General features: G+C 34.1%; 1 protein-coding gene across 1 annotated transcript in view; it reads right to left on the bottom strand.

Moving 5' to 3' along the window:
* LOC117793925 (voltage-dependent T-type calcium channel subunit alpha-1G) overlaps positions 1-24,191 on the bottom strand; it is a 151,510-nt gene that overhangs the window by 64,339 nt on the left and 62,980 nt on the right. The window contains exon 2 of the mRNA XM_034634377.1: positions 5,352-6,282. Within this exon, the coding sequence (XP_034490268.1) occupies positions 5,352-6,220 (869 nt within the window). The 5' untranslated portion in view covers positions 6,221-6,282. The remainder of the gene's footprint in view (positions 1-5,351; positions 6,283-24,191) is intronic.

Raw genomic sequence — 24,191 nt, 5'->3', positions numbered from 1 at the left:
TGATTCTTTAAGTTAGTGAAAACATTTTGATTACATTGTAAGATTGGGTTTTTTTTTGTATTTAGTTTCAAAAACTTTATTTGAATATAATCTTATTTATTTACTGAATGTCAGTAAAGTTCTGTTGAGCTTTTAATTAAAAATTAAAATTTAAAGTCCAATTAAAAAATATGATTTAAATATAATGATATGCATATTTAAATTTTAAATAAATTAAAGTGTCGTATTTAAACATTCAAATCTTTTTGACAACATTGCCAATTTTAAGAGATCAAATAGGCATTAAAATTTAATTAAATTAGAATCGATGAACGATGCTTTTAATTAACCAGCTAAAATAAATTAAAATGTCATATTTCAATAAAAATAAAATCTCATTACAAAATATCTGATTGTTAAAAATCGTTAGGCATTTTGATAGCCCAATAAAATAGGCTCTGCAACTGAAAACATATGCCATCCTAAAATTAGGTACGACCGTACTTAAATTTATACCGTTTCGTTCTTAAAATTTTAAGATTGCTGTTTACTAAAACTCTTGAATTAAGTATGAATCGATCTTAATTTCAGAATTCTGACTTAACATTCCTATGGCAGCTATCCGAAATAGTAGTCCGATTTTATCCAAACTTAGTCAGAATATATAAGACCATGGAAAACATATAAGCCGTGATTCTCGTAAAGATAACTCCAGAAACAACTGAGTTATTTGTACTAAACTAGTTTAAGATTTTTTTGTACTTAAAATATTTTTTTTCAAGATTGAAAGGAAATTAATAATGAGATCGTTTCGTACTAAAAACAAGTACGTTTTGGGATATTTCTTTTTCATTGTCGCACCTTTGAATTCTCAACTGGTGCTAGCGACGCAAATATGACGTTAAGCTTGGATCGCTGGTAAAATCAGCACTTATTTCGAAAGGTCGTTAACCAAGAAAATACACCCTTATTAAATGGTATTTAATTTTGGTATTTTGAATAATTTTAGTACACATACTAGTGTATGTTTTAAGATTAAAGTTAATTAATTGTGACAATTTTTTATACTAGAAACAAGTACATTTTGGGCTTAGATCAAGATTTTTGTGTACTTAAAGTAGTATGTTTTCAATATTTTCAGACTTGAATTAAACTCAAAACGTACTTAAAGTATCCCCAAAATATCTCATTTTAAGATTTTTGTTCTCAACTTTAGAAATTCCGAACTTAGACAGCTTTTGAGATCGATTGTACTTGAAAATGGCCTGTTTAAGTACGGAAATCTTGATGTATTTTTTCTGAGTGCAGCAAGTTGCGAGTTGTGAGTCGCATGTGTCATTTTGAAAGTGCATGCAACATGCAGCAACAACTGAACTTGCAACATGGCAAACTTAACGCTAAAAAATAACGGCCGTTGGCTTTTTTACAGCGCTTTTAGCGTGAAACTTGACTCGTGACACGTGCAAGGACAACAACAACTTGCCCCGCTCCCTCCCCCAGCACTTTGTAGCACACCCCTGGAATCCATTTAAGGCTATTTAGCGGAGGGTGCACATCATTAGCATGTCAGCTGGGGAGGGGCTGTAAGGAGAGGGGGAAAGGGGGGTGGGGGGTAAGTAATGCGATAGTCACGCCCTGCCGCCCACTAATTATGGCATCTACTTTGGCCACTTGCGAGCGTTAAATTACTACGCTCCCATTAGCCCCTCCCCCCTCTCTGCCCCCTTCCGCTCCTCGTGCCCTCTTGTCATCCCCCCCCTCTCAGTGTGCTTTGACTCTGATTACCACATGCTTGGGATTCATTACATTCCATGAGGAACAGCAGCTGCAATATCCCGTTACCTTCCCCCCCCCCCATTCCCACTCTCCACCCTGCACTTGCAACTGCTTGTGGCAGCTAGACTTGTTGCAACGCCAAGGTCGCTTTCCTCTTTAAAGGGGGCTTCATTAATAATGCACTTGAAATCGTTATCAAAACGATTCTGAGAATCATTTTCAAGTGCTCATTAGTTATTTGGAGAAATTGAGCATCTTTAATTTCAAATACTTTAAATCATAATGTACATCAATATATCTAAAAATGTTCTATTTAATAATTTTAAATTGTTTGTTAATTTTTTTTAAATTTTTTAGCTGTAAACTCGACCTTATTTTAAAATAAATATTTTCATTTTATGAGTGGTAAATTTTTAAAATTTTGAGAAATTGACCATCTTTAATTTCAAATGCTTTAAATCATAATGTACATCAATCTATCCGAAAATGTTCTATTAATAATTTTAAATTGCTTGTTAATTTTTTTAAATTTTTTAGCTGTAAATTCGACCTTTGTATAAAAATTTACCTCTTATAAAATGAAAATATTTAATTTTAATTATTAATAAAATAAATATAAATAATAAAATTTAACATTTTATTTTCATAATTTTTCCCGTAACTTTTCGTTAACTCAAACAGTTGTAAAAAGTTAAATAATTTCAAACCTATTGCATAAATTGTAAATATGTGTAAATGTTAAATATTTGTATGCATATAATAACACTACATTTATGTTTAATTTAAAGATTTGATCTCTTTAGTGCTATAATATGCTGATTCATTGTTATCGATAACACTGGCTAGAATCTACAAAGTATCTTAAAAATATATTTGATGAGTCTATAATTTTGTTCGTTCTTTTTAATTCATTAATTCATTTTTTTTTTTTTTTTTTTTTTTTTTTTTTTTTAATAATATTGAGCGTTGAATCCATACAATACAAAAAATAGTAACATAACAACACATTAATTTATTAATCGAAATTAATTTGTTCACTATAAATCGTATTGTTTTATTCATAATTTGCTCGCCTTCCCCAAAAATTTTTGACTGTTTTCACACTTCCAAAATTTTTTCAATACGTTATCGTAAATTTACTTTATCATTATTATTTCTCATGTTTAGATTTGAAAATATATGATATTATATTCTTAATAGTGTAGAGTTTCGTTTGCCCTAAATTAAATTTCATCTAATAAATTTCTGTCATATGTGGATGATTTATTTTATCATTTCTGTTCAATTCTTAATATTTATTCAGAATTTAGTATTACAGCTAGATATAAAATATATCTTTTGTAATATATTCAATTTCCTTTTGATTAAACTGCTGTAAAAGCTGCAAATAGTGTTGCAAAGTTTCCCAGAGTTCTGTTTGTCCTTGACTAGCAGAAAATAAGCTCTGTCATTCGCATCATATTTACTTCAGTTCAGCTTGAGTTCTTTCAGCTTCTTTCCATCAAGAACAACTTGCCTCTCACTTGCTCTCTCTCTCTTTGACTATCTATCTTTCTCTTTTTTCTGTTTCTATATCTTCTTACCGGCAGAAGATATTTGCGTTGTTCTGATGTGTCCTTAAATATCAACGTCAGTCAATTTTAATTTCGGTTTAAATTAAATGTGAAGTGCGCCCAAAAGTATGCAAAGCGATTTTTCATGCACATGCCACGCTGCGGCGCCACAGGACGTGTGTGCCACGGCAGTGAAGACTGGGAGGGAGTGAAAGAGCAAGGGGAAGAGAAAGAAGGAGACGGGAATGTTGTTTCAGTGATTGGCGCACATTATCCCCAGCGACAGACAACAGCAACAACAAACAACAAATGACAGAACAAAGAGAAGCGAGAGACCAGAGAATGAGAGAGAGAGAAAGCGAGAGAGTGAGAGGGGGAGAGAGAGGGGGGAAGGAGGAGAGGAGGCATCGGAAGCAGCCACTGCGAATATTGAGTGGCAACTCTGGCAGCGTCTTCCGAAGATGAGCTGCCGTTATTTATGCGACATGGCCACACACACACACACACACACACACACACACACACACACACACACACACACACACACACTCATTCGCATTCTCATAAACACACTCGCGGACACACGCATAAGGCACATGCATAAATTATGCAACAGGCAGCGAAATGAAAGCGAGAAACGACGTGCAAATACCCTGCAGTTCAATAGAGAACTACCTTGACCTTAACTTACACTGCCGCTCAACTGAAGAGGTTCACAACTTTCATCAAAATAATTGGTCAGATCTTTTTAACCAATTGGTCGAATTTGATGAAATATTTTTTTTTTTTATAGCGAATTTAGTTGTTAATTAGATGTTAAAGTTTTTGGTTTCAAATGTTCGTGATCAGCATCAATAGCCGAGCCGATACAACAATGTCCGTCTGTCTGTCTGTCTGTTTGTCTGTCCGTCCGTCTGTATGAACACCTAGATCTCAGAGACTATAAGAGCTAGAGACACCAGACTTGTTATGTAGGTTCCTCTATATTGCAAGCAGATCAAGTTTGTTTCAAAATCCGGCCACGCCCCCGTTTATCGCCCACAAATCGAAAAATAAAATTCATATCCAAATTATAAGAACAATTTAAAAGCTAGTGACACCAAATTTGGTATGTAGATTTCTCTATATTGAAGGCAGATCAAGTTTGCTTTTATTTTGAATCGGACCACTATATCATATAGCGTCCATAGGAACAATCAGTCGAAAATCAAGTTATGAAAAACTTTTTTGTTTGATGAGACATCTTAACCAAACTAATACAATAAGCATATAACTTGGTTTTATATATACTGTCTAAAGTTGGTTCAAATCGGACCACTATATCCTATAGCTGTCATAGGACCGATCGGCCGAAAATCAAGTCTTAGTATGAAAAACTTTTTAGTTTTATGAGATATCATCACCAAACCTATAGAATATGCATTTAAGTTAGTCTTATACATCCTTACCGAAGTTGGTTTAAATCGGAGCACTATATCATATAGCTGTCATAGGACCGATCGGGCGAAAATCAAGTCTTAGTATGAAAAACTTTTTAGTTTTATGAGATATCGTAACAAAACTTATAGAATATTCATTTAAGTTAGTCTTATACATCCATACCGAAGTTGGTTCAAATCGGAGCACTATATCATATAGCTGTCATAGGACCGATCGGGCGAAAATCAAGTCTTAGTATGAACAACTTTTATGATTTATGAGACATTGTAACCAACCTGATAGAATATGCATTTAAGTTAACTAAATATTTTTTAATTTTTTCCATTATTAGTTTTTATCATAGTAAGTACGGGGTCTCCGACAGTCGAGCATGCTCGACTGTAGCACCGGCCCACTAGTTTTTCTCTGTGTATGTATAATAAAAATCAATAGGCCGCTTAGCGCTCAGTAAAAAATGTGACAAGAACACTTGGCTGTGAAAATCGCTCGCTGTAAAAAACGCTCGCTGTAAAAATCGCTCGCTGTAAAAATCGCTCGCTGTAAAAAACGCTCGCTGTGAAAATCTGAAAAGCCGAAGGACTTGATATGTTCAAAAAAGGATATGGATTTGTGATGAGCATGAGGCACCAGTTGCGCGGCCGTGTGTACTGCGTGAGGGCCTTCATGGCGATTTCGGGAAAACCGGGATACGGCAGATTCGGCTCACCCGACGAGCTGGACGAGGATGAGGATGTGTGCGAGGAGTCGCCGTCGTCGGAGCTGCAGCTGCCGTTGCAGCTGGAGGCGGTCGAGGAGCTGGCCGCTGAGGTGCCACCAGCAGCGGCAGTAGCGGAGGTGCGACCGCGTGTGGCACGTGTACGGCTGCGATGTGCGGCATCGCTTAATGAGGAGGCGCCACTGTGGCGACGTGTGGCACGGCGTCGTGTCGCCTCCGAAGAACGCTCCTTGCTGCCACCGCGACTTGAGTGTTGATAGCGACGTTGTTGTTGTTGATGTTGTTGTTGCTGCTTGTGTTGCATTGTGTCGGAGGCATTCGATGGCTGTCGTTGCATGCGACGCGCTGTTTGTGGCGTCTCCTTTGCTGTGGCGCTGCAGGAACTGGTTTTGCGCAGCCTTTGATGGCTGCCACTGCCAGCAGCATTGGCGCTGCCACTGCGACGCAGCTTCGACTGTTGCTGTTGTTGCTGTTGCTGTTGCTGCTGTGACATGTTGCCGCCGTCGACGATCACCGACATTGGAGGCTCCTCGTTGGAATGCATTTGCTGTGACTTCAATTTGTTGCTGCTGTTGCTGTTGCTTCGATTGTTGTTGCTGTTGTGATTGTTGCTGTTGCTGTTACTGTTGTTGTTGTTATTGTTGTTGCAGCTGTCGTTTGCTGCCACGCGACGTCGCTGGCCATTGCTGGCCTGTCTACCAACTGTTGTTGCTGTTGCTGTTGTTGCTGTTGCTGTTGCAGCTGACTGCTGCAGCATCTTCGACGACAACGACAACGATGACAACTCTGGTCATTCCATTTTGTAGCTTCTACTGCTGTCTGCAATTAGAGAGAGTAACAAAGAGCGCATAAGTGAAAGAACTTGATTTAAAAGTTATTGATAAATCAATTTAATTTTTTTTAATTTTAATCAACTTTCAACGCTCATAACTTTGTCAAAACTTAACCTAAATTCAAACAAAATGTCATTTTTATCATGATTTCGCCTACTTATTCATTCCGCATTCAAACTTCATTTATTTAAAAAAAAAAAAAAATTTTATCGCTGAATTCTGGTTTTAATTTTAATGCCAAGGGTCCCCCCTTTGAAATTTCGAAAATTCAAAATTTTAAATCTAAAGTTTACACTTTTAATCAACTCCTCATATCATAATTGGTATAAAACAACACCTTAAACTTGATTCTGAGACATTTCATTTTCCTGTAAAAAATCATGTCAAATTGGACAAAAATTTTGACTTGTAAAGTTGCTAAGTCAAAGGTCTGACCAACTTCAAACTTCCATAACTTTCTTAATATTAAACCGATTTTCAAACAGAATGTCATTTTGATCATGGTTTGGTCTTACAATTCATTCTGCATTCAAAATTTTATTCATTTCGATAAAAAATAATTTTTCATTCAGATCTTGGTTTTAAGCCAAGGGTCCCCCCTTTGAATTTTTGAAATTTGAAAATTTTAATTCTCAAGTTTTCACTTTTAATCAACTCCTCATATCATAATTAGTATAAAAAGACACCTTAAACTTGATTCTGAGACCTTTCATTTTCCTGTAAAAAATCATGTTAAATTTAACAAAAATTTTGACTTGGTGTTCACATTCTACTATTTGCTATGTTCACAGTCTGACCAATTTCAGGCTTGCATAACTATGTGAAAACTCAAGCGATTTTCAATCTGAATGTCATTTTGTTCATGATTTGCCCTCTTTTTTTATTCTGCATTCAAACTTAATCAATTTTGTAATAAAAATTATTTTCCTCTAAATCTTGGCTTGGATGCTAAGGGTCCCCCCTTTGAAAAATTGAAAATTAAAAAATATAAATCTCAAGTTTTTACTTTTAATCAACTCCTTATATCATAATTAGTAAAAAACAACACTTTAAACTTAATTCTGAGACCCTTCATTTTTTTGTAAAAAATCATGCCAAATTGGACAAAAATGTTGACTTGTAAAGTTGCTAGGACAAAGGTTTGACAATTTTGAACATTCATAACTTTGTCAAAACTTAGCCGATTTTCAAGTGAAATGTCATTTTGATCAAGGTTCTCTAAGGCTTCTAAATTCTTTGTGCATTCAAATTTATGCATTTCAATTTAATTTATTGTATCGGTACGTAGCGGTACTATTACCACAACCGGCAGAACAAACCCAAAATAGAAGCTTTGCGTTATCGAAACCAGATTCGATATGTAACAACTCGTAGAAAAGAAGACCCTGTACTTATACTGGATTGCAGCTCAATGTTGATCATACCATATCATAAATTTTTCCAGAGAAAAGTACTAAGTTAATTATAATAATCAGTTAATTAATAGTCTTTATTTTCTAGTTGTCCTTGTTATTTATAATTTATTTTATAATTGTAATTATATTTATAAGTTGTAGTACTTTGTTGTTGTTTAAAAATACATTTCAATTTATTTATCGTTTGAAGTGGCAACGGCTTACTTCAAGCAGTGAGATAAAGATGGATAAAAGAGAAAAAAGAGAGAGGGAGTAGCAGAGATATAACATAAAGCAGCTGATAAGTCCTTCAACTTCATCAAAGACGCATAAAATTCTGTTGCTGTTCTTAATACTATACACACACACACACACCTATACACACACACACACACACATACACACACACACACACACACCGCCACAACAAGCACTTCAGTCTGAGGTACGTGCAAAGTTTGTGAATTGATTTTTAATGCGACGCCTTGAAGCGCGTCCCAAAACACCGAGCACTACCTTGCCACACATTCGCCACTTGCCCCACTTGCCCCTTGGCTCATGGCATGGCATGAAAGCAACCCGTATAATGAAGCCAAAACATAATTTATATACGCACATATGTGTGTGTGTGGGTGTGTGTGTGTGTGTGTGCGTGTGTGTGTTTGGGGCTGTAAAAATAATGAGCAGCATATTTTGTGCCCACAACGAAAATTGTAGCATACTTTTTGGGGCACTGCGTAATCTGTGTGTGTGTGTTCAATCATTAATTACGCCTGCTTCACGTGTGTGTGTTTATATGTGTGTGTGTGTGTGTGTGTGTGTGTGTGGCACCTAAGTATAACACATTAACTTGCCAAAAAGTGCCACGTTGTGGTTTGTGGCTGAAACACAAAACAACCCAACACGAGCCTCTGAGCTGCAATTGTGCGAAAATTGCTTTATTGATAGGCCAACTGAAGGCAACAACAACAACAACAGTGGTGGCAACAACAACCTGGGGCAACAACCACTTGGCAACTTTGCCTAGTTTGCAATACGCTAACAACAACTACCAAAGGCAACTACAAAGGCAATTACAACATGAAACGGAGTATATTGTGAGTAAAGTGTGTGTGTACATGTATATGTGTGTGTTGGTGTGTGTTGGTGTGTGTGTGTGTGTGTGTGTTGGTGTGTGTGTGTATCTCAACTAGCCCCATGAAAAGGTGTCAGTGCCAGGGTCAAAACCTGCCCAGACTGTCTGCAAACACATTAACATTTAAAATGCTATAACGATAATTTATCGATAAAATCAGGCAGAGCAAAAAATGCTTGAACAATAATTTATCAATAAATCAGACAGTGCAAGAAATGCTCGAACGACAATTTATCGATAAATCAGACATTTATCGATATATATTTAGCGATGTACAAACGATAATTTATCGATAAATCAAGTACAGTAATTGATGATATATACTATGTAATGCTCTTGACAAATACCTTTTTTTTTGTCCATTTCTTTCTATACCCACTGTCCATACTTTCCCACAGACACTTTTTCAAAAACTTCGAACTGTTATAACTCTGTCAAAACTGAACCGATTTTTATGCGGAATATCAATTTGATCATTATTTGACCTCTATATTAATTATGCATTAAAATTAGAAATTGTAATTTTTTTCGGTCACTGTCCATTTTTTCTATGCATTCCTTTCATATCCTTTCCTTCACAATGTTTCAAAATTTTCAAACTGCCATAACTTTGTCAAAACTGAACCGATTTCCTCGGGGAATGTCAATTTTATTATTATTTTGCCTCTAATTTAATTCTGCATTAAAATTTGAATATGTATATTTTTTCCATCACTCTCCATTTTTTCCACACTTTCGATCGTAGTCCATACTTTCCAGTTGACACTTTTCCAAAAACTTTAAACATCCATAACTTTGTCAAAACTAATCTGATTCTCTTCCGGAATGTCAATTTTATTATCCAACAATAATAATATTTCACTTGAGAACATTGATAAATCGATTTATTTAGTAAGTCTTTAATAATTATAATAACTTCAAGCTAACGATAAATCGATAAGTTGCCAAATCGCTTTGTCATGGCTTTAACAACTATTTCAAATATTTAACAAACGATTAATCAGTTGTAATCCACGAGTTGTTTGTCCACCCCAAAGGACAGACAGTTGTGGACACAATGGTTAGAGGGGCAGGGGGATGCAAGGAGGCGGGGAAGAGGGTGTGGCTGTACGTGACAGGCGTGCGTATGTGTGTGTGTGTGTGTCTGGGTGTGTGTGTTGGCGTTGACTGTGGCACGTGTCCTGCCAAAGACACGACGACGACAAAAGCAGGCCTAGAAATCAACAATAATTAATCGTTTGCTGGCGCCATTTGTTTACAAACCGGAAACGGAAGTCAACGCTAAGACAAACAACAACTTTTATACGCACATATGTATTGGAAACATATATGTCTATGTATGTGTGAAAGAGACGAACTATTTAAAGCATTATCCAGCTACAAATAACAGGCATAAACAACACCGAGAACAACATTAACAAGCACAACAACAACAACAATAACAACAGCAACAACTATGTGTAAGCGGCTTGTATAATAACATATCGCACATATGTAAACACACACACACACACACACACAGACACTGAATTATACACACATTTATAATTAAACACAAACAGTGCAGAGAAATGGGAAGCAGCTAAAAAGGAGCTAAAGAAACAGACTGAGAGCAAGAAGAAGAAGAAGAAGCAACAGCAAATGTACTCGCAACATGGCTTACCAAGCATCCAACACACACATACATACACTCCACACACACACGCACACTCACACTCCACACACATACGAAAATACATACAGCTATGTCTGCACAGTGGTGTGAAATAATGCAATTACTCTCGCACTTCAAGTTTATCAGATTTAGATATTCAAATGCATCATTTGACCTGAAATATTAGTTTAGGTCTTATTTTTTGTTACTTAACTTTTGCTTAAGTAAATTGCGAATTATTAATAGAAATGCAGAATCAGAGAAAATCATTTTTTAATCTAACTTTCCATTTGACATACCCCTTCAATATTTTCATCTATATATATATAAAACTCTTTGTCCTGACTCACTCATTCACTCACTGATCATTGCACAGCCCAAACCATAAGAGCTAGTAGGCTAAAATTTGTACTTTAATATAAATAAAAAATTGTGTTTATTATATTTTTTTAATTTTAATATAAATTGTTGTGTGTAGAATAAATAAATATTTTAAAAAAATTTAAAAAAAATAAAGAAATAAAGTACAATTATTTTTGTTACTTAGCTTTTGTTCAAGTAAAGTACAAATTATTAATAGAAATCCAGAATCAAAGAAATATTACTTTTTTTAATCTACCTTTTCATTTGAGATACCCCTACAACATTTACAACTATATATATAAAACTCTTTGTCCTGACTCACTCATTCACTCACTGATCATTGCACAGCCCAAGCCATAAAACCTAGTAGGCTAAAATTTGTATTTTAATATAAATAAAAAATTGTGTTTATTTTATTTTTTTAATTTTAATGTAAATTGTTGTGTGTGAAATAAAAAAATATTTAAAAAAAAACTATAAAAAATAAAGAAATAAAGTACAATTATGTCTTCTATTTTGCTGTTAAAAATGAGTTTAATCCACTCTCGCAAAAAACATATAGAAAACATGTAAAATGCCAAAAGAAGAGTGTGCTCGACTGTGATATACCCGTCAAGAAACATGGACAAATAGGCATGACCCAGAATATATGTATATTTACTTTATAGAGTTCCTTCCTTCCACATATACATTGAGTTTTAATAACAACAGGAACACAGAAAACATAAATCCGGGCTAAAATTAATCCAACGCAGTGTTAGCAGTACGGTAATCCCGGATTCTCATAAACCAAGTATATAATACTTAAATAATGCACGATTTTTCTCAACATTTTTGAGGTTCTATATTTTTTGTTTTCAGTTAGATTAAATCATTTAGCCTTCTTTGACTTTTTTAATGTCGATTTTTTAATATCGTTGCCATTTTATCGACGTGTTATCGTAGCTTAGAAATTATATTCTGAATACATATTTACTTAAAAAATTAAAGCTAAAATTAAGTTTTTAAAACTTGATTTTTAAAATGGATTTTTTTTCTGTGTAGTGAAAACAACTCGATAGATCGATATATTGGCTTTTGTAGAATCTATATTTAGATATATATGCATGTATTTACAGCTCTACCTACAGGGTATACGTGTAGTGAAACAAATTTCCCAACTTATCCCCAAACTTTGCTGCTTTTCCTAATAAAATAAGTGCTTACAATATTTGTGCCTTGTTATTTGCATAACAAGCGATTGACTTTTGCCCAACGTGCAGGCAGAAAATGACTTTTAAAAGTATATTTAAATTTGTTGCTGTTCAGCTTTATAACTGATTATCCGACTTGTTGTTGGGTTAGTTTTGTTATGCCTCCCCAGAAAAAAAAAAAAACAAAACAAAAATAGAAGGGAAGCTCACACATTAGACCGTAAAATTATGCAAATAGATTTCGCATGTGAGTGTGTGTTTTGAATTTTATTTTGCTCATTTTGAAAAACCTTTAGTGCAAAATGAATAAATAAAAAAAAAAAGAAAAAAAAATGAAGAAAATGCTGTAGCATAATATACTTTTAAATGTAAAATCGAGTCGAGAGTTGCTGTCATTGATATGAGGATGCCTGTCTCAGTCAGTCCGACAGGGAGTCAGATTAAAATGAAGCGAGGAATGCGCAAAAAATAAAGCATAAAATACGCATACGCAGCGTTGTGCACGGTGGAAAATAAATCAAAGCGAGAACGACGATGACGACAACGCGGCGCCGAGTTTTCCCAGCTTATTATTGTTGTTGTGATTGTTGTTGTAATTGTTGTTGTTACTGTCTCTGGCATACTGAGATTTATGCTCAACGTTGTTTATGCGACTGACAATTCTGCTGCCTTACTCCTTCCCTTTCTCCTTTCATCCTGCCACACATTAGCATAAATTCAAGTATTCTCATTCTCACTCTCTCTCTCCCACACACTCTTCTCACTAGTTGTAAGTCATTGCTTCAATTATTATCTGTTAGATGCGTTCTTATTATCCATTAGACATCATCAGAAGTCTTCCACAAATGTCGTCTGTCCAGTTTTTGATCTCCCTTTCCCCTTTTGAATCTCACACGAATCACGTGCAGTAGCTTCCGATGTATTTAGCATTAATATTTATGATTGCTCATCTGTGTATTCTACTTCAATGCTGTTGATGCTTCGCATTTTCATTTTCATAGCGCTGATTTTATTACAAGTATTATTACTTTTTTTGCTTCTCTTATACCCGGCATCTAAAAGGGCTGCAAGGGCATGTTAATATTCTGGTAATGTTGGTAACAGTGGAATAAAAATATCTTTGATCAAAATATCAGTTGTCAAAAATGAAGATTAAAATAAGAAATATTTAATAACAAAGATAAGATAACAAAAAAAGATAATAAAAAATTTTAAATAAAAAGTTATAAGAAATTCAAAAATAAAAAAATGTCCTTAATATTCAAAAAGTAATTTATTAAATTTTTTTGTTTTGCTTTTTAAAGCCAATTTGTCAAAAATAATAAAAAGAGCTCAAAGAGTCAAGTCAGAAACTTTTTAAAATATAAACTTAGGAACAACGACAACAGATGATTCAACATAAAAAAGTTTTCAACATTTTTATCTATTCAGATTGAAACTTAAAATAAATTTACATTTTAAATGAATTTTATTATTATTAATTTTGAACGCTTAATAATTTAAAAACTTTTTGCCGACTGATTTTGGCTGAATGTTCCATAGAGAAATAAATAAAATAATAGTACCTGGATAAAAAAATGTCTAAATATTATAATATTAAATTAAAACTTAAAACTGCTAATTTACAGAAATTCTTTACAAGCTCTCAGCTTATTTGACCCACTAAATTTTATACTATGCTTTGTTTTTGTTGTTTAACTCAGATATTATATACATGGAAAATTAAAAGAAAGTATTTTGCTAAAGTTTAAAAATTCATTTACAAATCAAGTATTAAATGTTATTAAATAATAAATGCATTAAAAGTTTGTAATAAAAAAACATTGTGTATCAAATAAGCTGAGAGCAAGTAAATAATTTCTGTAAATTTGCGGTTTTAAGTTGATAAATGTATTTAAAAGCTAAGCTGGGTAACTGCAAGTCGAGCACACTCGAATAGTGCGCTTGTGACTTGTGTTTGTTTTGTGTTTTTTTATTTAGCATGGCACATAAAAATACAAAAGCTTATTTTCATGCTCAGCAGCTGCCAAACGCACAGCAAAATCTTTACCTTTATTCAGGCACAGATACAGACACAGATGCAGATACACACCACTAAAACACAACACACACACACACATACAGACACACAGGCAGTTGAAGTTTTTTCCATTTCATTTTCCAATTTCATTGGCTTGCTTTTCAGCTTCATTGAGCGCATTTGTTACTTTGCTTTGCTTTCTTTCTGACCGCTTTTCGGTTTTCACTTTTATGCTTTAAGAACCATTCGTTTGTGTATGTATAAGTGTGTGTGTGTGTTGATTGTGTATGTGCTTATTGTCCTTTTAAATACACAGCCGTAAAATTCATATTTTTATGATGCCATGACTTTTATTGGCCATTCGTTGAAGCACCTTGAAGTCAGTTGGCCGCATCTCATAAGTGGCCCAAAAGTATCTCATCTCCAGTGACTGTAACTGTAACTGTAACTGTAACAGTAACTGTTGCTCTTGCTCTGAATGTATCTGTATCTGTATGTGTATCTGTAAATGTATCTGGTTCTTTTGGCCAACATCAATTCGATTACTTGCGCTGATGCAAAATGCCCAAAAGGCATTCCAGTTCGCATAAGTATCTGTATCTTTATTTTAGCTTGAGTCCAACATTAAGATTCAGTTTTGCCGCTTTCTGAATATTAATGTCCATTCCAATGCAAAAGCTATAGCCCATAAAATCTTATAATACGAGTGTATTCCCAGCCATGGCAATGATAAATATATATTATAGCTTTATTATATCAAATTTGTTTTTATTCTTGTATTTACAGCTTGTCTTACAAGGAAACTATATAGGATACACAATTAAACAAAGTTACCCCATCTTAAAACGCCAAAAATATCTAATCTATGTAAGTATTATAATCCATAATTTATTTATTTATTTAAATTTTATATTCAATATCAGAAAATCATTTCCAACATTTTCCAAATTTTATTCGTTCCTGAAATAAACAACTTAACGTCTAAGAAATAAGTAAAAATAAAGAAAATACGGTTGAAAAAGTTTTGAAATTAATAAAAAAAAGACCACAAATCAAATATACAAAACTCTTTGACCTAAATGACTCACTGACTGACTGATCATTGCACAGCGCAAACCATAAGACCTAGAAGGCTGAACATTTCACCCAACGTAACTGAGACTAATTATAATGTATAAAAATTTACATTATAATATAAAAATTAAAGTTAAAACAAAATCTGGGCTTATACAAATCTATAAATATCAATAATAATAAAAAACTTTGAAAAATTTTCAAATTAATAAAAATAGATCAAATATTCAGAATTTGCAGCATATTATACAATATTAAATAGTTAAATTATGTATTTAAAGTAAAGAAAAAATCTAGGGTTAATCAAATTTTTTAAAATTCATCAAAAATAAACAACATAAAATAGTTAAAAATAAAAAAAAGTAATCATAAAACTTGACTAAAAAAAAATAAAAATTAACTTAAATTTTAAGTGAAAGTGAGTAAAAAGCTGGGTATATTTAAAGTTATATAAAATGCATTGCTAGAATTTGAGGGAACCCAGAAGAAAGCCAAGTTGACTCAATAATTATTGATTTTAATCAAACTTTCTTCCATTTACCTTGCGTATTATGTCACGCTCAACACTTTAGAATGATATCTGAACTGTGTTTGAACCGGTGCACAGTTTTAAATCATATTTTCTGACAATTTGCAATTCATCTACGAGTAGTTGACATTTTCTACTAACTATATTGATAGAGAGTCACAGGCAGCATTATTAATTTATTTGCTGCTCTGAGATTCTGTTTTCAATGCCAGGCGACAAGTAATTTACAATATCGATGCGATGCAATGCAATGCAATGAACTGAGATAGATGAGAGTGTGAGGAGAAGAGGAGAAGAAGAAGGGAGATGGCATGTGGTTGTAGCCTTGGCTTAAGATTGAGATTATCATGAAGCTGGCAGCTTTTAGCTGCTTTTTTATTATTTAACAGCTGCAGCTGGCGCCAAGGCGACGCAGGTGAAAGTCGAGAAAGTAGAGGAAAGCAGAGAAATGGTAAAAGCAAAGCCAAAGATGAAGGTGGAGCAACGGCAACGTCAACGGATGTGGCAACGCGTCGTCCTCATTACTTAAAAGCGCGTTGCCAACTTGATTGAATGAGTTGGGCGTACCGAAAGGGGGCGTGGCTGCCTGATGTGACTTGTGCCGCCAGATGGACAGAGACAGAGCGATATATGTGGGCGTGTATTGGTAAAATGCCAGCAGGCAAAGGCAAAAAAAAAGAGATGGAGAACAGATTTTGGCTACCTGGCGTATGCGTAATATGCACATTTGTAAACAATTTGCAGCTAAAATTACGATTGCATTTCTCATAATTAAAATCAACCCTGATTTATCTGTTAAAGCTCTTCCTAATCAATAGAGTCAAACTAAATATTATTTAAATGTAATTAAATTAGACATCAATTTGATTGAATAAATATAAATCTTAGCTTACCTTAAAATGCTACTCAAGAAATTGTTAATTTCTTATACTTTGTATTTATTTTATTTAGTGTCAACCAAACACACTTGTTTAAAATTAAAATAAAATTTAAAAAGGCCCTTAAATTAAAAATTAAAATTTAAAATTCAAACTGAAATGATAAAAAAACAAATTAAACATTTAAAAGTATAGGTAAGTCTAATTTCTTATATTTTGTATTTATTTTATTTAGTGTCAACTAACAACAGTTGTTTAGAATTAAAATAAAATTTAAAAAGGCCCTTAAATTTAAAATTAAAATTTAAAATTCAAACTGATATGATAAAATAACAAATTAAACATTTAAAAGTATAAACAAGTATGACATTTTTTTCTATTTAAAAATATATACAATTTAAATTTGCCTTTTTAATCAAAATAAATATATATGTATAAAATATTACTGCCTTATTAAAACTACTTCATATTAATTGTTTAATTATTTAAAATTAAATTTTAATTTCAATTATAATTTCTAATACAAATAAAATTGAAATTTAATTTTAAATAATATTTAAAACAAAAAACAAAGTTAATGCAAAAGAAAGGAAATATAAAAAAAAAAAAAACAATATTAGCTCAAATTTGGTTCAAAAATATGTCGAATTTGTTAAGATTAAATGCTTTGAAGCATATCAGAAATTACAAGAAATTTTTGAAAGCAAGTAGAAAAATATTCTGCTTTAAGAAAGGAATTATTTGTAGCTTAAAATGGCTTTCTTTTTTGTGCTTTGTCTTATCCACTTTCACTCAAAAATGACCCTAAATGGAATTAAATAATACTAAAAAAAAAAATCAGAGCATTTTTGTTGATTTAATGTGCTCAGCTGTGATTCCAAAACTGCCTAAAACAACCACACAATCGAACACATTTCGAACTAGAATCCTGAGTGCTGTAACCAGAACCCAAAGTTGAGCTCACGTGTGTGTGAGTGGAAAACAAAGCCAAAACTAATCGTTGGAAGGAGCTCAAGTGCTTGGGCATTAAGCGAAGTCCTTTCGGGACAATACGACGCACTTTTCCTGCATTTTTCAAGCCAAGTTTCCAACTCTTTATCCATGCTGTGGTCATACCAATGAATTTTTATGCAAATTCTTTGTTAGCCACTGCAAAAGCAACGACAACTTGTTGCCACATTCTATGAAAGGGGTTTTTATTTTTTTTTTTTTTTGTTTGGGGAAAGTGGGAGATTTGTTTGGGGATTGTTAGGCACAGAGGATTCTCTCTCTCTCTTTCTGTATTTTGCTCGTGTGTTGTCAGTCAACAAGGGAGCAAGTGCGGTTGGTTTGGTTTTTGGGTCCTGCGTTGACAAATTAAACAAATAAGACAACAGCAACAACAAGCACACACACACATATAACACACACAAGTAATTCGATTTCAGCTCAGTTCTTTCTTCCTTTTTCCATCTCCTTTGCTCGCTATCTTTTCCATCTCTCTTTCGGAAATGACAACGACATGTAAATACTTTTTACTTCCTGTCGCCCGCAATACAAATGCTTGGAATTTCGTTGACAACAAAGACAAAAACAACAATAATATTGCATGCCAAAGAGAGAAGAAAGGTATGAGTACACTTAGAAAAATGTGACATACTAAAACTAAGTGCTAGGTACATACTTGAATTTTTATTCTCAAATAAAATTAAGTAAATGAATAAATGGAAAGTATAGCATTGTATTATGATTTAAAAAAATTAAAATTAATTTGCTATTTGATAATTATTGTATATACCTTAAAAATAAGAATTTATTATTTAATTTTATTGATAACAATTAACAAATAATTCTTATTTTACAATTGTGTGGCTCAATACCTTTTATATAATACATCACATTTTCTTAAAAAACACAAATATAGGTAAAAAGTGGAAAAAAAACCTTAAATTTTGAATTTTATAATCAAAATTGTCTCAGCTATGTTGTGTGAAAATTTCAGCCTCCTAGCTCTTATGGTTTGGGCTGTGCAATGAATAGTTAGTCAGTGAGTCAAATAGTGAGTCAGGACAAAGCATTTCATATATATAGAAGATGTATTTGTTTCTTTTGCATCTTGATTATTTTTCTGAGTGTAGCAGCAATCGAAAGTAAGCAAAACCAAAACTTTTTGGCCCAAATCGAAAAGCACACGAATGAATTTTCATTCAATTATCCAGAACATTTGCTTTGACTGTCCCCTGTTCCTCGTTCCTCGTTCCTTGTGCCCTGTCCTTCTCTCTTGTCTCCCATTCTCTGTCTCGTTGCTGTCTTGTTGCCAGTTTTTATTCTTTTTTTTTTGTCCTTACTGTTGTCCTGGTCCAGGATGTCGTCCTGGCTGCCTTTGCTCCTTGCTTGTTGTTTGTTTGTTTGCTTTATTTGTCTGGGGACTGAAACTAGCCCCAAACTGCTCAAGGGACTTGCTCTATCTATCTCTCTCTCCCTCACTGTCGCCCACTGTCTCTGTCTCTGTCTCGCTTACTCCTTGGCTGTCTGTGGCATTGTTTGGGCCACGTTAAGGCCATTGTCTTAGTGCCGTGCAATGTTGACTGAAAATTCATAGCCGCTCTGTTTCAATTTTGGCCTCTGTGCTCGGTGCTCGGTGTTCAGTTATCCTGTTGAGTTCAGTTCTGTCCTGTCCTGTCCTGTTGTTGTCCTGCCGCTGGCTATAACCTTCCCCATTCCCCACAGCATCTTTTTGCCATAAAATTTCATTTTATCAAACAATGAAAACGTGTTGGACGCGCGCATCAGGACATTGGGACAACAGGACATTGGGACAGGACATGGGAACAAGAGGCACTCAAGGTGCGCCTGGAAGCGTCTTTTAGACTCTTGAAGAAATCACATTGACAGTACTCGTATTTCACATGCTTCCCTCTCTTTTCCACGCTCTCTCTCTGTCTCTCTCTTATCATTATCCTCTTTACCGTTAAGTGCTTTAAGTTTGCTTTCTCTGCCCAACGCTTTTCATCACATATCTTACAGTTTTCAGTCCATTTCTTTATATACATTCAAATACATCAGTGTGAAGTACATACTTCATTTAACTCTCAAAACGTTGACGAATCAGATCCAAAAGAGAACTGAAAAACGCTCTCAAGAGAACATTAGTGCAGTAAAAAAATGAGAAAGTAAAACAAAAAAAATCAAAGATATTAGATATTAAGGATTTGTTATCAAACAACATATAACAAAATTTCATTCTGACTTAATATTGGAAAATTCCATTTTTTTCCCTTGACACTTTTTCGAAAACTTCAAACTGTTATACCTTTGTCAAAACTGAACCGATTTCCTTTTGGAATGTACATTTTTTCATTATTTCGTCTGTTATTTGATTCTGCATCAAAATTGGAAAGTGTAATTTTTTTCCATCACTATCCACTTTTTCTATACTTTTGTTCATTGTTCATTTTTCAACATTATTTCAAAACTTCAAACTGCCATAACTTTGCCAAAACTGAACCGATTTCCTTTTGGAATGTCAATTTTTTCATTATTCGGTCTCTAATTTAATTCTGCATCAAAATTGAAAAACTTTATTTTTTGACCATAACTGTTCATATTTTCTATACTTTTGTTCATTGTTCATTTTTTAAAATTTTTCAAAACTTTAAATTGCCATAACTTTGTCAAAACTGAACGGATTTCCATGCGGAATGTAAATTTTTTCATTATTTCGTCTCTAATTTGACTCTGCATCAAAATTGGAAAGTCTAATTTTTTCCATCACTGTTCTCTTTTTTTATGCCGTCCCCTTGACACTTTTTCTAAAAAAAAGAAAAGAGATTTGAGAAAACTTGATGTTTGTAACTCCCTTTATCGATTTCTGATTGATCGAAAAGTCGATTCTTTATTTTTTTCCGATTTTAATTTATTTTTATTTTAAACTCACTTCACAGAGAAATTTTGTCAAAGATTGTGTTACCAAACGGTACTATATCATCTTAATATTTGTATATCCTTAAACTAAATCAAAGCATATTTCATCGTCTTCAAGATTTTTTTCCGTCATGTTTGGCTTCAAAACTTTTTTTTGTATTATATTTTCACAGATGCTTTTTTTCTATTTTCTTTTGAATTCAACTTTTTAGAAATGATTTTCATCTGTGTGTTTTTTTTTTAGGTTTTCTGTTCTGTCAGTTGCCGCAATTTTCAATTTTTGGTTTTTAATTGGCCGTCAGGTCAACGACAGCCAAACGAAATTGCCAAATAATTTACTGGCAATGTGTTGTTGTTAAGGTTGTTGTTGTTGTTGTGGTTATAGTCCTGGCTGATTTGGCCAATGTCCTGCACACAAAAGGCGACCATTAAGAGGCATAAGGCGCTCCTTAAAACTTGCCTAATTGGCCTCAGTCGCTGCCTCTGCCTCTGCCGTTTGGGGCATCCACGCAGAAAACTTTTTACGCAAAGTTGGCCACAAAAATTGTGCTGGGCCATAAAAACATACAAAAAAGTAGAGAGTAAAATAACAGCCGAAAATATGTCAGCTATGAATTTGTTTGTAGAACAACCTGTGTGCAGAGTGTGAGGGGCAAAAACTGTTATGAAAACAACTGTTATACGGCTGAGCTATACCATCAAGAAATTTATTCACTAAACTGAACATTTCATTTAATTTGTTACATTTTTAATATTTTAATAATTTATTATGTATACTGTTATATACAGGGGTGCCACAGAAAACCAAAACCGAACGAAAATCTCCCAAAAATGTATGGAGATTTAGGAGATAAACAATACCTGTTATACTGTTATACTGTAAACAAGTTGTTTAAAACAACTGTTATAAAACTGCTTCAGCAATCTTATTGCGTCTAAAGTTGTAGTTGAAATTACTACTAATATTTGTTATAATGTAAACTGTTATACAGTCAACAGGTTCAACTGTTATACACGGATAGTTGACTGTCAAACAGTAAACAGTCATCTTTCATATAGACAACTTTTATAAAGTCAACTGTTATACACGGGGTATAACACCGGAACCGTTAACCGAAACCAACCATTTTATTTTTGGTACCGGATCTGAGACCGTAACCAAAATAAATTCTCTGTCAAGAACCGAGTACCAAAACGTTTGTACCGGTACGGTTGTGGTAAAGTTGCTAGCTCTAAGAGTTTTCCAACTTTCAACTGTCATAACTTGATCAAAACTGAACCGATTTTCAAGTAGAATGTCATTTTGATCAGGATATGGCCTCTAAATTCATTCTGTATTCAATTTTTGTTCATTTGGAAAATTTCATTATTTTCCACCAAGATTCGATTTCGATGCTAAGGGTCCCCCCTTTGAAATTTTGAAAATTCAAAATTTTAAATCTCAAGTTTTCACTTTCAATCAACTCCTTATATCGTAATTAGTTTAAAACAACACTTAAAATTTGATTCTGAGGCCTTTCATTTTTTTGTAAAAATCATGTGAAATTGAAAAAAAATTTTGACTTGTAAAGTGACTAGCTCCGAAATCTGACCAACTTCAAACTGTCATAGCTTGATTAACTGAACCGATTTTCAAATAGAATGTCATTTTGATCATGACTTGGCCTCAAAATTCATTCTGCATTCTTATATTTTTTAATTCGATAAAAAAAAAATTTTTTGCTCCATTATAATACGACATCTTAACATTTTAAAATGTTTCAAAATTGATTTGTTGTACCGTTACTGTACTGGTATGATACCGGAACCGAAAGAAAAAAACTGAAATAGAACTGTTGACAGTTGACTGTATGACAATTCACTGTTGACTGTATGACAGTTGACTGTATAACAGTGGACTGTATTACAGTTGACTCGGTGGCTGTGTCGCAGTTGAGTCTGTTGACTGTATAACAGTTGTCCATATAAAATATGACTGTTTACTGTTTATCAGTTGATAGTTATACAGTCAACTGTTATACAGCAGATTGTCAGTTTATATCAAGAAATTCGAATTTTTTCTAAATAAAATTTAAAGTTATTCCCAACTTTATTTCTTTATATCTTAATTTACTCTAATTTTCTCTCTCCCCCTTACTCTGTCTCGCAGCCCTCTCTCTTTCAATCTACCACTCTAATTAGGAATTTAACCCATATTTAGCGGCTTTTTAGAAATGTTTGCTAAACATAACCCAAGTATTTCTGTGAAGCAAGGCTTTGTTCTTGTGGGCTTACTATAGCTTTGTTGCATGTTGCAGAGACTGCCACATGTGGCATGTGGCATGGGGCACTGCTTAGCCTTGATAGCACGTCGTACTACACCTGCAAATGTAACTTGTCTGTGTCCACTCGTGAGTCAGCGACAGTTTGCTAAGCTCAAGCCCAGCGAGTCCAGAGCCGCAGGCTCAAGTTGACAGTCACCTTGAGATCTATGCAACAGCAACAGCAACAGCAACAAGAACAACAAGCGGGAAAGTCTATAGTCGAGTTCCCGACCATAGGATACCCGTTATTTATTTCAGTATGTATAAAAGTACTTTCAAGAAATTACTACCTAATAAAAACTAATGCATACTTTTAGGTGATCGTATTGAATTAATTATTAAGAGCTTTGGTTAGCTATTACTGCCGTTGAACTTGTCCGATCTGGCTGCTGTTAAGTGAGATTATAGATAATATTAATAGATAACGTGATTTAACATACAAACTGTATTATCTTAAAAACTGTGTGTGTGGTGTTTTTTTGCAATTTGCGGGCGCGGAAGGAGGCGTGTCAAAAATTTAAAACAATCTTGTCCTGCGAGGGGTCTATAGAAATCTGCGAGTGAAAGCTTGGTATCTCTAACTGTTATATTCTCTGAGATTTAGGCGTTCACACGAACGGACAGACGGACAGACAGACAGACGGACAGACGGCTAAACACACATGGCTATATTGACTCGGCTGTTGACGCTGATCAAGCGTATATATACTTTATGGGATCAGAGATGCCTCCTTCTCCCTGTTACATACATTCCAACGAACACAATATACCCTGTTACCTTTTTTTTTAAGTAAAGGGTAGAACAAAAAGAAGAAGGAGAAGTGGAAGAGGGAAAAGAAGACAAGGCCAAGCCACAACATGGCCAACTGTCAGCCTATGGACCCACAATTTGACCTGCTGCGTACTAAGATTCAGGTTGAAAGCTTAGAAAAAAAAGCTGTCGACCTTTGCCTGCCACAGCGAGTGAATGGAAGAGAGAGGGGGAGGGAGAGAGGGAGAGAGAGAGGGGTATAGAGAGATTGAGGCGCCAGCAGCAACATGGCCAGCACTTGTCTACCCTTTGGCCTCGTCAATGTTTGCCCCAAAGCCCCAAACTGGCAATAAACTTGTCTATTTTAGCACACACACACACACAAACACACACACACTATGCCAAGTTATTTGTTGTCATTGTTGTTCTTCTGCTGCTGCTTCTTCTTCTTGTTCTACCACTTTTTGGTTGCGTTTTTGCTGAGCCGCTTTTTGTGGCAGCGGCTCAATTTGAATTAAATTCAATTTTTTTCCTACGTTTCTTCGTGCAGCTCTATTTTCTTTTTTCAAGGTTGCAACATTTGCAACTGCAACTGCAACCAGCTGAGTCCGAGGCAACAACAACAACACCAACAACAACAGCCAGCGGCCATTAGGCACCATGAAAAGCTCTTTCCTTTCTCCCCTTTCCCTTCTGCT

The sequence above is a fragment of the Drosophila innubila genome, chromosome X (genome assembly GCF_004354385.1).
Source record: "Drosophila innubila isolate TH190305 chromosome X, UK_Dinn_1.0, whole genome shotgun sequence".
Lineage (NCBI taxonomy): Eukaryota > Metazoa > Arthropoda > Insecta > Diptera > Drosophilidae > Drosophila > Drosophila innubila.
Note: the sequence above shows the minus strand (reverse complement) of the source record. Positions and strands in the feature narration are given on the sequence as shown.